The sequence below is a fragment of the Rhineura floridana genome, chromosome 1 (genome assembly GCF_030035675.1).
Source record: "Rhineura floridana isolate rRhiFlo1 chromosome 1, rRhiFlo1.hap2, whole genome shotgun sequence".
Classification (NCBI taxonomy): Eukaryota; Metazoa; Chordata; class Lepidosauria; order Squamata; family Rhineuridae; genus Rhineura; species Rhineura floridana.
Window position 1 is genome coordinate 159,754,756 of NC_084480.1, and position 17,504 is coordinate 159,772,259.

Genomic DNA, 17,504 nt, shown 5'->3' on the forward strand with positions numbered 1-17,504 from the left:
TACGAGGAAAGGTTGCAGCATTTGGGGCTTTTTAGTTTAGAGAAAAGGCGGGTCAGAGGAGACATGATAGAAGTGTATAAAATTATGCATGGCATTGAGAAAGTGGATAGAGAAAAGTTCTTCTCCCTCTCTCATAATACTAGAACTCGTGGACATTCAAAGAAGCTGAATGTTGGAAGATTCAGGACAGACAAAAGGAAGTACTTCTTTACTCAGCGCATAGTTAAACTATGGAATTTGCTCCCACAAGATGCAGTAATGGCCACCAGCTTGGATGGCTTTAAAAGAAGATTAGACAAATTCATGGAGGACAGGGCTATCAATGGCTACTAGCCATGATGGCTGTGCTGTGCCACCCTAGTCAGAGGCAGCATGCTTCTGAAAACCAGTTGCCGGAAGCCTCAGGAGGGGAGAGTGTTCTTGCACTCGGGTCCTGCTTGCGGGCTTCCCCCAGGCACCTGGTTGGCCACTGTGAGAACAGGATGCTGGACTAGATGGGCCACTGGCCTGATCCAGCAGGCTCTTCTTATGTTCTTATGTTCTTATCAGCTAGACCAAGGCTCAGTACTTAACTTTGGAAATGCTTTTCTTAAAATGAGAGTTGTCACCTGGCCTAGTATCTCTGCTTCTTATTTCTAAGAGTGTGGAAACAGGCTACGGGTTACAGAACAGCAAAGGAAAGGCACTCCATGTGTGCTGAGAGGCACCTTAATGCACCACATGTTCCAGGGCTTTGAATCCGATATTGCAGACACATTCTGGGGCTGAGCCTTGTTGGAAAAAATTAGCCCCTAGAGCAGTCTTTCCCAACCAGTGTGCCTCCAGATGTTGTTGGACCACAATTCCCATCTTTCCTGACCATTCGCAATGCTGGCTGAGGCTGATGGGAGTTGTGGTCCAACAACATCTGGAGGCACACTGGTTGGGAAAGGCTGCCCTAGAGGTTGGGATGGGCATTCCCCTTATTTATTACATTGATCCCCCGCCTTTCTTTTCATGCTAGAAACCCAAGGCGGCTTACATATGGTTCCCAGGCGGTCTCCCATCCAGGCACTGACCAGACCTGACCCTGCTTAGCTTCAGCAGGGAGCTGGCCTCATGTGCCTTCAGACCATAGCTTGGCACCCTTGCCCATCTGCTGTGAGAGGAGAAAATAAGATTTCCTTTTTGTAGAAAGAGACATAGGGCTGACTCACACAGAACCTGAACTTCGTATTAAAGATGCAGCTTTTCCCATCACAATAGCTTTGGACAGTTCACACTTCCCACCTTCCGATCTGCTGTTTTCCATTCACACTAGTCGGCGTTCCTCTCAAAAAGTTTAGTATCACTGTTTCCTTTGGCCCCACCCTCCAATTTTACATTTGTACTCCCTCTAGTTGCTCAGTTACTGGGCATGTGCAAAAATTCTTAACTTGCACAGTATTTCAATTACCTCCTGCCCCCAACTGCATCTTGAAGTTTGGCAGTTGAAAAGAAGTGGGGTCATCTGCCCCCCATTTCTCCAACGTACCTTTTTTTTCCAGAGTAAATTTTACCACTTTCAATCCCTATAACTGTTAGGGCTTCAAGGCTGAAGCTTGGAGAGCCCCTCGGTGTGAAATTGACATGACACTGACTAGACCCCCCTCTCCTATTCCTAGTAAAAAAACTTTTTTTAAAAAATTAGCTAGTCGGAGACAGAGGTGTGTGTGTGAGAGAGACTGTGTCTCCTGTCATATTGCTGGTAATTGGCTGATAAAATGATATTGCTTTGCAAGAGTTGCAGGATTGCCTGCAAATCTTATGAAGGAACTTTTTTAGGAGAGAAAAAATCTTGCAGGACAACTGCGTGTGCATGTGAGCAAGGGGGGGAACCCTTAAGGAATGGTCCAGGGTTAGGGAACGTTGTGGGTTTGGAGAGATATGGAGGTGGCTCAGGCTACTCTGAATCTGCTCTTTTCCCCCTCCGCTGGGGTGGCGTGCAGCAAACTGGAAGCGAAAAGCAGCTCATGGTCTGAAGAAATACTCGCACAGTGAACAAGATTATTTTCTAATTATCTTGGGACAGTCGCTCCACATGGAGCCAGAACTTGCCTTTCTCTTTTGCCATGTAAGGCCAATTATTTTTCCCCTCCTCCTCCTGTTCTACCCACTCTCTCTCCTCTCCTCTGGGAAAAGGACGGATGATGGACGAGAGAGAGAGATCAGCATGGGTTATGGATGTGTGCACACTTGTGTGCAGCTGCCGAAGGTGTTAGCCTGGGTCATAAAAGTGATTTCAGCAGAACTCACTATGCATTTTGGGCTGCCCCATTTCTATTGTGCCAGGGCATTGCCGCCACCACACGCTTCACAGCCCAATATTCCCTTCCTTCCTGCAGATCGGTGGCACTGCTTCGCTTTTGCGAAGCCTGAGGGAGTTTGGGTGGAAAGAGTTCGAACCATGCCGAAGTTTAAAAAAAAAGAAAGAAAGAACAGGAATGAAGGAAGGTGGTTTACTGAGGGAGAAAGGGGTGAAAGAAAGGAGGGCTGCAGCAGTTCAGGAGCAGTCAGTCGGAAGTTCCTTGGTAAGCTGCCGGAAACAAAATGGAATTAATGGAGAGTTTAGTGGGTGGAGAAAGGGGAGTATCTGAAAGTGACAATCCACACCCCCCAGCAAAAAATATTGGAGCAAAGCACCTACATGAGAGGAGGGCAGCAAAGTGGAGATGGTTTTTCCTTCACTTTTCACATTTTCAGCGGATTGATTTAATACAAATTTAAAGGGGAAAGCAGTGGCATACCTTTGCCTTGCCTGTAATGTCATGTAAACCCTGAGAATTAAACGGGGATGCAAGTAGCACCAATCTCACAGTAAGTCGCCATGTGAACAAGCCCATGGATTAAGGAAACAAAACAAGTGCAGTTAGAGTTCGTGGGATTCTAGTGCCCAGCACACAGGATATAACAATGCTAGGGTGTGTTGCCAGTGTAATGTAGAAGTGAGAGCCATGATCTAGGGATCTCTTGTTTGAATTTCATCTTAAACCATGAACTCTCTAGGTGGCCTCCAGCAAGCTAATATTCATTGGACCGTAGCTGTAGCAAGGGGACAATGCTGGCCAAACAGAGAGTTTTTGTAAAGATTATTGGGGCCATGTTTATGAAGCACTTTTATCACTCTGAATATGAATAATTGTTTTTATCACTGCTACTTGAATCTGAAAAAGTGGGTAGCTGGAATCCCAGGCCACTTACCATGCTAGCCAGAGCAATCAGAGTAGACTGGACCTGGGTGTGGTTTGTGTTCTCAAAGAGGTCATTGGCTTCAAAGATGTCGTGGGGCTTCACTCCGTATTTTGTGATTGCCTTAATGAAGTTGCCAATGTTCTCCAGCTGCAAAACAGGAGAGGCCAATGAATCATCTGCTCAATCTTTTCTTTCCCTAGTTTACTTGTCCAGGCGATGGGTTCCTTCCACAGCAAGGGGCAAATGGCATTTAAAGGCTCAGAGCAGGGACGAGGGGGGGGAACCTGTGACTCCCCAGTTGTTGGACTCCCAACTTGCATCACTCCTCCCCCAACATGGACAGTGATCAGGGATGTTGGGGCCAACAACATTCAAAGGGCAACAGGTTCCCCATCCTCTGTCAAGTATTGTTAGGTCAAGGAAGAAACAACAACTAAGAAAGGTGCAGTCGTCCACCAATATCAGTAGGAAGATGGTAGAAGGAAGTCATCTTTCAATGCAGAACCAACCTAGTGGATAAATGTACAGTATGTCCATACTGTACATTTAAAGCACATGGCTTTCCCCAAAGAGTCCTGGAAATGTAATTTAAGGGTGGGAGGAGTAAACTGCAGTTGCCAGGATTCTTTGGCATTTAAAGCCATATGCTTTAAATGTACTTTAAATGTATGGAGTGAATGTGACCTCAGTGACAAGCATTCCATAAGGGGACTTTGAAAGTATTTTAGGCAGCTCCACTTATGCGTCGGCTACCCCATCACTGGTCATCACAAGAGCTGTAAGTGCTTCATCGCATTCTCAGCAGGGGTCTGACTAGCTAGTAAGAGAGTTGGAACCAACAAAAGGTAAGACAGGCATTGTTATTGCGCTCTGTTTAGGAACTTCCCTGTTAACATCTGGCCAAACTAAATACATGCATAGCAGAATCCTGTGGGAGAAAGCTGCTTTAAGAAGGGGCATTTTAACCAATGAAGGGATGGGGGATTTAATTTTTTCCCCTTGTTCACCTTGTCTACACCCCTAATTGGACTCCAGTTTTTACCTGGAGACTCTGGTTTTTGGGGGCCTCTCTGGGTGAGTCACCTTAATCTCTGGACTCTTCGCTTTCATTAAAAAAAACTGAGTTTCTAGGTGGTCTGGTTCAAAAGACATAAACTAAAATGTCACACACACGCACAACTTCTGTTAGTACCAGCTGCTCTAATCCCTGCCCTTTCAGCTTAGCCAATAAGTGAAGTCAGGGTTGTGATTGACAAGATTTGTTAACCCCCCAAGCAATAGCTAAACCTACAGTTTCCTTTTCCTGTTTATCTCACATCAGGAGTTCAGTAAATATGTATCTTTCATCAGCATAAAGAGTACTTTCTCTGTACAGGTTTGGGACTAGTTTCTGAGTAAACATGCATAGGATTGCACTATAACAGAAGATCACAGCAGGATCTTGGTGGGCATAAAAGTGTACATGCAGGGTGTATTAAATTACTTGTAAAATATGACATATTATACATTTTATCTTTCAAATAATTTTTGAAAAGAGTTTTTAAAAGTGTACATGCTGCAGAGTTACACTTCTCTAATTAAGGAGTCAAACAACCTTACATTTTGCTGGACTGTTGAAGAAGGCAGTCTATTTGTCTTATTCATAACCTGTTTTGAAAACCTTCCCAATATGAAGCTTTTCTGGGAGTAAAGCTGCAATGCTAATTCCACATGCCTGGGAGTTAACCCCACTGAATTCAGTAGGAGTTATTTTTGAGGAGACATGGTTAGGATTGTACTGAAAATCAGTGCAACTTTTTAGCGAACACAGAAAAGGATTGTGTTGTAAAACTTTCTCTTCCCCCTCCAATTCTTTTTTTAAGCAGTTAGGCAGTCAGTTACTTCGGTGTCACTGCTTTTATTTGGCAGGAAACGCATATTTTTTTTAAAAAAGTTCTGCAATGGCCAACTGATTTTGACAATAAACTATTATACGGGGTGTACATATTTTTACATCTCCAATGTATGTGTATATGGAATATTTCCAGTAACCTTGTGAGGTAGGGTTGGAAACCAAGGCAGCTCACAACAAGAAATAAGACCATTTAAAATCCAATAACAATAAAACAATTGCAAAACAGCTTAACGAGGCATGACTCTGAATTTTGGATTGGGTGAGCCAAGTTCCTTATCACTGAACTGTAGTCTTGTGCATGCTTCCTTGTCTGAGTTAGCCCCATTGAATACATTGGGACTTCCTTCTGAGTAAACATGCATAGGATTGCACTATAAATATCTTTACAGGTTGTGTAAATAATAAACATCTTTGAACATTCATGCTTATATAAATATTTCTTCATACTATGCCTTGATATGTATCTGATTTCATATTATGGTTGTAAATTATTGTTTACAAGTTATTATTTCCTCTACATTTTACATTGGGGTGGTCATGGTCCTGCTCTGTTGTTTTTCACCCTCAGGGGCACATTAGGCTGAAAGATGGTGTGTAGCCCATGGTCACCCAGTAAACTTTGTAGCTGATTTCCATTTTAAATTTTAATTAAAATGATTTATATGCAGGCAAAGTTTATGAAGTAATGCAGATCCACATAATACATTTAAAGCACATCCAACTCGCATTTAAAGCGCATGACTTTCCCAAAAGAATCCTGGGAAGTGTCGTTTCCCCCTCACAGTTATATTTCCCACCACCCTTAACAAACTACAGTTCCAAGGATTCTCTGGTGGGACTCATGTGCTTCAAACGTATGTCATATGTACTTTAAATGCATGGTGTGGATCTGCATATTAGGGCATTCACTATTCACTAATATTCATTCACTAATGAATATTAGTAAATTGTAAAGAACAATTTTAAAATATAATTTTTTAAACGGCTGTAGCTCGGTGTAGGGCACATGCTTTGCATGCAAATGTCCAAAATTCAATCTCCGGAAGACAGCCTGGAATCCAGGAGACCCAATGATACTCCATGTCATCAGTATTGAGCTAGATGGTACCAAATGACCTGACTCAGTATAAAAGAGGAAAGAGACCCAAGGGCCACACTGACTCTGAAATTTATTGATTTATTTTATTTACAATATTTATATACTGCTTTATTGTAAAAAAAACCCTCACAGCGGTTTATAGAAGACATTAAAAAATAATATTGCCAAAAAAGAAAGGTATCTAAAAACATTCAAAATAATAAAACCAACAATGAGTTGAAAACAGATAAAAACATAATAGCGTCTACATGTCTGGGTAGGCTTGCCTAAACAAATGTTTTTAGCAGGTGCCAAAATGAGAACAATGTAGGTGCCTGCCTAATGTCAATAGACAGGGAGTTCCAAAGTGTAGGTACAGTACTGCCACACTAAAGGATCAATTTCTTACATGAGCAGAAAAAGTACTATGTGGCACTCATAACAAGGAACGCACAGCTTGAACTTTGCCTGGTAGCAAAACAGCAACCAGTGCCGATTTCAGAGCAGAGTTATTATGTGCTGATAGGGTCTCACTCATGTCAGCAATGGTGCTACAGCATTCTGCACTAACTGCAGCCCCTCGGTCAGGTTGTGCTGCATGGGGATTTCTGTGACCTTGGCTGACTGGCTGCCAGGATTTTTTTAGTTTTAGTTAGGAATCCTGACTGGTTGTGGGATGCTGAGTTTTCTGCCTTACTCATAGGAATCTTGTTGTGGTTGGTATGGTACTGCATTTAGATCATCACTGTCTTTTGTTTATCTTTTTCTATTTGCATTTCATTTACCACTGACCTTATGATCCATAGAAGCAACAACAGTGGTTCCATGTGGTCAGCTGTACTCTCTTAAACCCACTAATGATGCACCATGTTATTTGCATGATGGTTTGTTTCTTGACCAACAGTGGTAAAAGAGATTTCACATACTGGGAAGTGTGGCTTCAATTGCTGTTATTCCTAATCTCCTGTCTATGAAAGTAGACCAAACCATGTGTATTTTCTCTCTGTCAATTACTCTGTCAATCACTCTGTCAAAGTGAGTTTATAGCAGCTCAAAGACTAGGCAGGAAAGAGTAGGGAATCTTCTTAAGTCTTACTCATTTCTCAAACCTCTCTCTGCTGTGAAGGGTCAAGTCTGTAAAGACATTTAGAGCAGCCATGTTGAAAGGCAGGCAGAGCATTCCAGGCAGGAGGTTGTCACCCCTGCTTTGATATGGATATCATAGGAGAGGATCCCTAATTAAGCCTTACCAACAGCACAAGCCTAACAATACAGTAGGGCCCCATTCATATGGCAAGTTAGGTTCCAGACCCCTGCTGAAAAGCAAAAATTGCCGAAAAGTGGAATATAGCCCATTGAGAAAGAGAGCAAGTGAGGGAAGCTCTGGCAGCGCCGGCACAGCAGCAGGCTTCGATCAGCTGTAGCGCGGGGACTCCAGCCACCACGCTCCAGCTGACAGCACTTGGCCCCTGAAGCTCCCCATGCTACAGCTGATCGCGCTGCTGCTCCCGGAGGAGGAGAAGGGGGTGGAGGATGGGGCTTGTGCCATATTAGCAGAACATCAAAAAGCGGGCCCCTATTGTATCTACTCAGAAGTAAGTCCTGGAGTTCTATGGGGCTTAGTCCATTAGTAAGTGTGTTTAGAACTGCGGCCTTCAGGGGCATCTATTTTTACTCCTGAGTGCTCCCACCTAACATCTCCACAACACTTGGCTTTCTTCCTATAATGGCCTTCTAGTGACTGGTCTGGTCTGAGGTCACTTGAAGCCTTGTTGCCAGAAGCAAGTAGGTTAGATTAAATGTTCCTAACCAAGTCTCTCTAGGCAGGTGAGAAGAAATGATCAGCTGGACCTGGAAACATCCTCATTTAGCTAAGATTTCTATCTTAATCTCCAATCGGATAATTTTTTTTGTTTGAGTGGTATGCTCCAAGCAACTGTGGTTGATGCTTAATGTATTGTGCTTAATGACATCACTAGGGCACACCTCCTATGACTGTAACTAGGGCATGCCCCTATGACATCATTAGGGCACACCCTAAAATCTCAGGGTTTGGGATGCTTCTGACCTGGCAACCCTAGAGGTCAGTATGTCTGCCATTGCAACCTTCCTGCACAATCCACATGCGTTTGTTAATAATTTATTATGCATAATGAACATAACTTCCCATATGTTGCAGGATTATCACGTTTTGCTGGCACGCAATGCATGGAAACAAGGAGCAAGAGGCTGAAGCTCAATCAAGCAGGGGCAATTAAACCACACCTCACAACAAGAAGAGAAGAGAACTAGTAGTCGGAGACTCCCTACTGCGTGGGATTGAAACCCAAGTATGCCGAGAAGATTCGTGGACTCGCCAGGTATGCCGTCTACCAGGAGGACGGATTAGAGATGTGACGGAAGGGTTGCCATCACTCATCAAGCCCACTGACAGGTATCCCTTTCTCCTCATCCATGTGGGAACAAATGATACTGCCAAATGGAGCTATGAAGAAATCACATCAGACTTTGAAGCTCTGGGAAGGAAACTCAAGGACTTTGGGGCCCAGATAGTTTTTTCATCCATCCTTCCAGTATTTAGAAGAGGAGTAGAAAGGGAAAGAAATATACTCCATGTGAATGAATGGCTACGAAGGTGGTGCTGACGTGAGAGATTTGGATTCTGGGACCATGGGCTATGCTTCCTGGAAGATGGACTGCTGGCAAGTGATGGGTTGCATCTCACAAGGACTAGGAAGAATGTGTTTGGCCACAGCATGGAGAAGTTCATCAGGAGGGCTTTAAACTGACTCCTAAGCGGGAGGCATAAATTGGTGGTAACGACTGATGAAGGCTTGTGCACAGTAACAGGAACAGAGAGATCAGCTCTAATAGGGCCCAGTAACAGTCCTCAGAAAAATGTAGTAAAGAAGCCAAGCCATAAATCACATGGTCTTCAATGTTTGTATACTAATGCACAGAGCATGGGAAACAAGCAGGACGAACTTGAACTCTTAATGTAGGAGGGTAATTACGACTTGATAGGTATAACTGAACCTTGGTGGGATGACTACCATGACTGGAATACAGCAATTGAAGGATATAACTTGTTCAAAAAGAACAGAAGGAATAAAAAGGGAGGTGGAGTCGCGCTATGTGTTAAAAATATATATCCCTGCACAGAAATACAGGATAGATGAGCTTGGTAGCTCCACCAAAAATATCTGGATTAAAATTAATGGGGCAAGTAATAAAAGGAATGTGGTGCTTGAAGTCTACTACTGACCACCCAATCAAGGACAAGACAAGAATATAACTTTTGAAAAGCAAATTGCCAATGTTTCGAGGAGGCATGATGTAGTAGTAATGGGGGATTTCAATTATCCCGATATCTGTTGGGAGACAAATTCTGCCAAACAAATTTCTGACTTGCTGGAGATAACTTTCTCCTACAGAAAGTGGAGGAAGCAACCAGAGGATCAGCTATCCTGGACTTGATTCTAACCAATAGAGATGATTTGGTGGATGAAGTGGCAGTTACGGGAACTCTGGGGGAAAGTGACCACACCATACTTGAATTCTTGATTTTAACAGAAGCAAAAGCTGAGAGTAGCCATAAGTGCACCCTGGACTTCAGGAAAGCTGACTTTAATAAACTCAGAACAATTGTAAGTACGGTTCCGTGGCAAGCGACCCGAATGAGAAAAGAAGTCCAAGATGGGTGGGAGTTTCTAAAAAAGAAAATTCTAAAAGCGCAGTGGCAAGCAATTCCAACAAGGAAAAAAGGGGGGAAACAGCAGAAGAAGCCAATGTGGCTTCACAAAAAGCTTAGAGATGACCTGAAAACAAAAAAAGGACACATATAGGAAGTGGAAAGAAGGCCAGGCCACAAAGGAAGAGTACAGGCAGGTATCACAGAATTGGAGGGGTGGCGTCAGGAAGGCTAAAGCTGAGAATGAGCTGAGGTTAGTAAGAGATGCTAAAAGCAACCAAAAAGCTTTCTTCAGGTATGTCCATAGTAAAAGTAAAATGTCCCTCTCACACAAATGCCTTCACTGTTTCGTGAACTTTTGCTTTTAGTATTTTTATTTTAATCATTTCCTTGAAGGCAGTCCATTTCCATTTTGAGTGTGGTACCATTTCTGTCTAATCCCAGTGCTAGAAGAGTTTATATATAATTTAGTAAAAGGAATCAAGGCTACCTCCTGCTGCCTCAGTGCTATACTCTTCTGAACCTTTACTGTTTTAATCTTAATTTTTTAACGATAGTGCTAGAGAGGGATTCAGGCAGGTTTAAAGAAGGAAGAACAAACATTTGTAAAGCCCTCTCTTTCTTTCATACACGCTTGTATGTTGCTAGATCAGGACTTGCAGAAATAATGTACAAAAGTCAAAGAGCAAATTGTGACTGGGGCATATTATTTTGCTTAATCTTATGGGAGATAAAGCTGATGGCTGTATAGAAAAAGCTTGCTCAGAGTATTCTTGCTGCTTAATTAGAATTAACAACACTCTCAGTTTTTAAATCAGTTCATTTTTTCCCATCCCACTTTCAAAGGCAAGACTGGAAGAGGCAAATGTATGGATTAGAAATGAAGGAGAGATGTTTACCTGGTGCCAGTTCTGTGTGGACTCATTCACCTTCCTCACAGATCCAGGCTGGAGTTTGTTAATAAGGCTGAAAGACAGAAATGGGAAAAGGAAGTTTATCTCCAATGTTATGTGTGCTGCTCAGTGTCAGGATTGCTTCATGTGTCATGTTCCTCCTTCAAGAAGCCTGGCCTTCCCAATCTGCAGCTGGATGCCAGAACACCCTGTGTACTTTGCAAGCGATGGTGTGCACACTTTTTCCTATATAAGAGGGAACCTCCATTTACAAAACAGTGTGTGTGGGGCAACCCTAAAATGTGATCAGATGAGCCTAGGGCAGTAATCAGAAAGTAATGCTCTGCTTATTTTAAAAAAGCATTTGTATCCTGCTTTAAAAAAATGAAGCATTTACAATGAATTAAATTACATTAAGAATGGCCAACAGCCAGGAATCAAACAGTTCATTCTTCCACAGTAAGGATGGGGGATCTCAGGCTTCTCTGCTTGGCCATTGGGACTCCCCCCAGGACACAACCTTCACTGCTCTTGCGCCATGTTCTCCCTGAGTGTTTGGTTTTTGCTGCCTGGAATGTGTCCTTTAACTGTAATAATGCCTCATTCTTTATGGAGGATGGAGAAGAGTGTTGTGTAGAAACCTCTGACTGTTTAGTGCCTGAAATGTAATCTATTATACATGGGTAAGAACTGTTTAGGGCTTTAAACACTGAAGGGAGCACCTTGAATTGGACCTGGAAACCAAGTGGCAACCAATGCAGCTGTTTTAAAACAGGGGTTATCTGAGTTCTAAAGGGAACTGCTGCATTTTGGACCAGTTGTCGTTTCTGAGTCACCTTCAAGGATTGCAATGATCCAGTCTGAAGTTACCAGAGCATGGAGCACTGTGGCTCAGTTTTCTCTGTTTAAAATGGGCTGAATCTGGCGAACCAGCCTGAGCTAGAAAAAGCCACTCCTAGCCACTGAGGCCACCTGAACCTCCAATGATAGTGTCAGATCAAGGAGTATCCCCAGGCTGCAGACCTTCAAAGAGCCACCCTATCCTGAATAGGCCATCTTCCCACCTCCTGGAAATGAGAACTCTGGACACATCTGTCTTTTTAGGAGTCAGCCTCAATTTATTGGCCCACATTCAGTCCATCACTGCTCCAAGCACCGGTTCAACACCTTAACTGCCTCTCCTGCTTCAGATGGAATAAAGAGGCAGAGCTGGGCATCATCTGCATATTGATGGCACCTCACTCCAAATCTCGTGATGACAGCTCCCAGTGGCTTCATATAGATGTCAAATAGCATTGAGGACAAGACGGAACCCTACGGAACACCACAGGAAGCTCCCATAACTACTTTTTGGAAGTGGCTCTGGAGGTGAAACACAGTGCCCCCAACTCCAATCTCCTTGAGATGTGCCAGAAGGATACCGTGGTTAACAAAAGCCACTGAGAGATCAAGGAGAAATAGGGTTGCATTCCCTCTTTCTCTCTCTCCTGACAGATGTCATCAACCATGGTGACCTAGACAGTTTCATTGCCATGGCCAGTGCCTGAAGCCAGACTGGAATGGATCCAAGTAATCAGTTTCCTCCAAGCATGCTTGAAGCTGGACCACCACCTCTCAAGCACTTTGCCCAAAAAGGGGGTATTTGCCACTGAGCGATAGTTTAACACTCTGGCTCCAGGCAAGTCCTTTTAAGGAGGGGACACACCACCATCTCCTTCAAGGCAGATGGTACCTACCCATCCTCCAGCAAAGCATTAATCACTCCCTGGACCCACCCAGTCAATCCCCTATGACTAGTTCTCATCAGCCAGGATGGCCAAGGGACAGGTGGTGGGCTGCACTTCTTCAAGCCGCTTGGCTTGTCCACATCCTCAGGCTGCAATAATTGAAACTGATCCAATATAGGTAGAACAAACAGTGCTCTGGACACCTCTGTTAGACTTGTTCTAACTGTGGCATCCACCTCTGTCCAAATCTGATTGATTTTGTCCCTAAAATGCTATGCAAAGTCGTTACTGCAGGCCTCCAAGAGTGTCAGAGCAACCCTCTCTTGGCCAGATGATAAAAGCCCATTCACCACTTGGAAAAGCTCTGCTGGCCAGCCACTTGCGGACATAATGGTGGCAGAGAAGCAAGCTTTCTTCGCTGCCATCACTGCCATCTGATAGGCATGACAGTGCAGCCTTACCTGTGTTCAGTCAGGTTTGGACCAAGATTTGTGCCACTTGCTCTCCAGCCACCGATCCTCCTGTTTTAATGCTCTGAACTACAACTCAAGCAGAGGTGCTTGGTCTCATGAGCGCTAGTGACAGACTGGCACACTTTCATTGTTACATTTATGCCAGAGTCCACCAAACTTTGTCTCTTGGCCTCAACAGGTACCAGAATATTTTTTTAAGTGAAAGTTGACAATCCAAGAGCCAGGGCTTCTGTAACAGCATGCTCTGCAATCCAAAGGGCAGGGCACGGCCTGCTTGAGGTAGATCATATTAATATCTGCATGCACACTTATTAGCATGGGGTGCAATCTATTGGGAAGTTTTCCCGGACAAGTCCCATTAAAATACGAACTGTACATTAGGACTTCCTGGTAGATTATGCTCCTAGGGTCAGATGTCTCTCTCCTGTCCTTTCATAGTCACCCCAAAACCCACTACCCAATGTGCCTCTTGTGAATGGAGTACCTATAGGATCCTCGGCTTTAATCCTGTGCCCTAAACCTAAAGCATCCCTGAAGATGCCTTATCATTCTTTCCTTGCAAACTCCACTGCAGTTGATTCCATTGCTTAGTCTGGGGAGATATTTTGGGAACAAGAATATAAGGAAATGGGAAAGAATTATGCTTCTTCTAGGTATGTCAGAGGAATCCATTGAAAACGGGCTATCAAGTGGATCCTCTTCCATCCACCCATTCAACCCCCATCATCGGCACTGGCTTGCTATGAATGCTTTTTGCCTTAGTGCTCTATAACAAAAGGGTTTTTTTTAACATGCCCATATTACAAGTAAAAAGATAGAAACAGAATAGTAGAGTTGGAAAGAGCCTATAAGGCCATCAAATCCAATCCCCTCCTCAATACAGGAATCCAATTTACAGCATACCTGACAGGTTCAGCAGCCTCTTGAATGCCTCCAAATATGTGAGAACGATCTTTTAGGATACAGAGGGTTTTTTTAAAGAGTTTATTGTTATTTGACAGAGGTATTGCTGCTAACAATGTATACAGTTTCCATTTTTGCCTTTGGGAAGCAAGTTTTCATATCCTTTTAAAACCTCTCTGACCACAGATGACAGTGAGGCGGGTTGGGGTTGGGAGTGGGGTGTGTGCAATGCACCATGGAAGGAGATGCCTGTCTCAGATCCACTTCCAGCTCTCAAACGGTTTCTTGCCAGTCTTGGGTTCCTTTTTCTTCTAGACTAAGCACACTTGGTTCTGTCATACATCTTCTAATAATGAAAGTGCATGCGTACCATGTTAAACATACCTCAAGCATTTCAGTATGATGCAAAGATTCCCCTCCCAAGCTGTCCCCATTTCTTCCTGCTGTATTTGCTGGGGCACTCCCATAGTAATAAGGGAGAAAGGGTTATGGGTACCAGGGTGTGGATGGTGATTGTTTTCGGAGTCCAGCCTTCAAAAAGCACCCCAGACTCTCACAGGTCTGAACACACTCCTCCCCAAAAACCTGCTTACTCGCACAGGATGACTCCATCTTTCAGGCTTTCCATGAAGTTGTCTCCAATGCGCCTCCCTGTCACCTCCTCAATCCATATCCGCAGCTCATGCTCCCGCTGGGGATCATATTTTTGCGCTAGCTGTAGAAGAACAGAGCATTTTGGAATTAGGGGCAATAGTCAGCAAAGGTCCAGTCACTAATGTAATGTAACACCCAGCTCTTTGATCATGTTTGTATCAAGTGTCCTTAGCAGAAGGCTGCAATTTCCACTTCAAAGGAGGAGCCTGTTAAGGCCTGCAGGGGATTTGGCAAAAACGGAGGATAAAACTATTAAAGGCTCTTAGTTGTGATGTCTATATGTTACCTTCAGTATCAGAAGCAGCATGCCCCTGGGTGACTAATGGTGGTGAATAGCAGCAGGAGAGGACTATTGCCCTCATGTCCTGCTTCTTGGCTTACCACGCTGTGCTAGATGGGCCTTTGGTCTGATCCAGCACAGCTGTTTTTATGTTCTCAACTGCACAGAGGTGACCTGGTGTCATCACTCACTGTTCAGTCTCAGAGTTAAGATTCAGGCACAACTAAAAGGTATAGCATTTTAGATCACAATAAAGCATTATTGTCAAGATCTGCTCATCTTCATAACCAAGGAAATGCAAAAACGTTGTACCACAATAAGAAATAGACATGGATATTGGACACACACAAAAAGCTTCCATTTTGCCCATTGTGGAATATGATACACTAAGGCTGGTAATGTTTGCTCTTGTGCATGTCCTGAGTTTAAAATAAAAGAGGTGTGCATGCTCAGAATGGGAAAAGGTAGTGGAGGGGATGAGAGAGGCAACTGAGGGGACAGAAAACCACATCCAGCACATGCTATCAAGCTCTGCCAAGCAGAACAGCAACGACTATCCATGCCAGAAAAAACTGGAATTTGTGAAAACTAATGTGCCCGATGTGCACAGAGAAAAATTAGATCTTATGACATGTTTGCAATGTAAGGCCCCCATCTGAAATACTCTGTCTATTGTATTTGCTGCATCCTTCTGCTCCTCAGATTCACTGTGGTTCAAGGCCTCTTCCCACTCAGCTTTTTCGTTCTCCACCTGCCCCACACAGTTCCTTCTTTAAAATCTATGTGAAGTTTCTGTTCCACCCAAACAACTTTCCCTTTCCTCTTAGAAACTGGAGCATATCCTGCTGTTTGAAAAATGTGTTTCATGAACATTTTATCACATTAACTCGCTCAATCAGTGGCAGAGCCTAGGGATGGAAGGAGCTGTCTTTCGGTTCTTTCAGTTTCTCATTTTCCAATATTAAATTCAGTTCTCTACATTTCTAGAGGGATCTGTGAAGTGTTTTTTAAAAAAACCTTCATGAAAATTCTCCACCATTTTAGCAAGAATTTCTCCAAATAAACACATTTTTGTAGGCAGTTTTGACAAAGGTACACATTTGTGCAAGCCATTTCTCATCATTTCATGCCTTTTGGCATGTTATTTTCACACATTTTTATGCACACTTTCCCCTAATATATTATTTATTATTTAGTTGCATTTCTAAACCGCCCTATAGCTAGCAGCTCCCAGGGCGGTGTACAACATGATAAAACCACAATATTTAAAATACAGCAAGTGTGTATTGCGCAGACAATATAAACATTATATAAACAAAGTGAAAGAATATGCATTTTTGTAGATGTTGTTTAGTTGGCAAACTGCATCTCAAAATTTTAATAAATGCAAATTTTGAAGGATGGCTGTGTTTTGCTTCTCATATTGTTTTGGGAATTTGATAAATTCTGCTTGAAATGCGAACTGAATCGAAATTCTCGCCCATCCCCAGCAGAGGCTTCACTGACTTAAGTGCAAAAAATATAAATTGTGCTGTATTGAATGTGGACAATATATATGTTTTGTCTCTCTTAAACCCAAAACAACGGAGGGGATGCCCCTCTTTCACTGTTGGCTGTTTTGCTGACAAAAATCCTCTCCTTTTCTTGTTTATCCGGTAGGGGAAAAGACACAAATATAAATACCTATATTATTCTTCCCACTAGGTTTAATTCAGTTGGGGGAGGGGTGGCTTTTGATTAGAAAAGCACTGCCTGTCCCTGTGAAAAAAATCTATCCAGACTGCAGCTTTCCACAGCTGCTGTGGGTTTTAAAAACAAACAAATAGGAACTCTAGGGCAAGCATCTCTCTGACAGTGTCATTTGACCAAAGACCTAGGCCATAGGTTCTTGACTCAACCAATGCTGCAGGAATTCGTTCCGCCAAGATTTTGATTTCAGGAATCTGAACAGCTCATTCTAGTACAAAAATCCAATGAGGAAAATCTAATATAGTATTTCTTAACTTCTAGAGCTGGTAGGACTGTAAGCCTCTGACAACATTCTATGCTCCTGGCCAGCTGTTGCAAAGACTAGAGAGGTTTGTTCTGAATTTTATGGAAATTTTTGAAAGCTATAAGGGTCAACTAGATTCCCCTCATAAGTTGGCTGCATGATTGAGTGTTGCATCCCAAGTGCAGTTGCATGCAATACTTCACACGAAGAGGATGTGTAGGATTTTGCCTAACAATCTGATCTTAAACTGGTTTTAGGCTGTGAGCACACTAGTCACCTACGGCAAAGTACGGAAACCTTGGCCAAACCTGGAGGGGGGAGGGTTGATCTGCCAATCATTTGTGAAATCTATTTGAAGCAATTTTTTTAAAAAAATTCACTTGAGCTCCTCCCACCAGGTTTTACAGTAAAAAGGGGTGGGGTTTGACTAGCGTTGTGTGCCCCCATTTTCAGAAGAGACGGAGACACACTGGAAGTGGCAGACCAGGAAGAGTGTCTCCACTCTTAATCTGGCCTTCAGGCTGTGCTACCTATGCTGAGTTTGCTAAACTCCCAATCTTGAACCAGCAGAGATCACTAAATCCTGTAGCTCAGGAGTGAGAAGTTCACTGAATGCTGGACAGCTGAGTAACCTTTCCCTTAAGACGATTTTGGTGGTGTGGCACTGAATGGGCTTGTCTTGGCTGATAGTGACTTCATTATGCATTT

The 17,504-nt window shown here is 43.3% G+C and overlaps 1 protein-coding gene across 1 annotated transcript in view; it reads right to left on the reverse strand.

Moving 5' to 3' along the window:
- CNN1 (calponin 1) overlaps positions 1-17,504 on the reverse strand; it is a 121,150-nt gene that overhangs the window by 11,029 nt on the left and 92,617 nt on the right. Inside the window, exons 4-6 of the mRNA XM_061582112.1 lie at positions 14,463-14,584; positions 10,773-10,839; positions 3,220-3,357 (exon numbers count right to left, since the gene is read on the reverse strand). Of these exons, the coding sequence (XP_061438096.1) occupies positions 3,220-3,357; positions 10,773-10,839; positions 14,463-14,584 (327 nt within the window). The remainder of the gene's footprint in view (positions 1-3,219; positions 3,358-10,772; positions 10,840-14,462; positions 14,585-17,504) is intronic.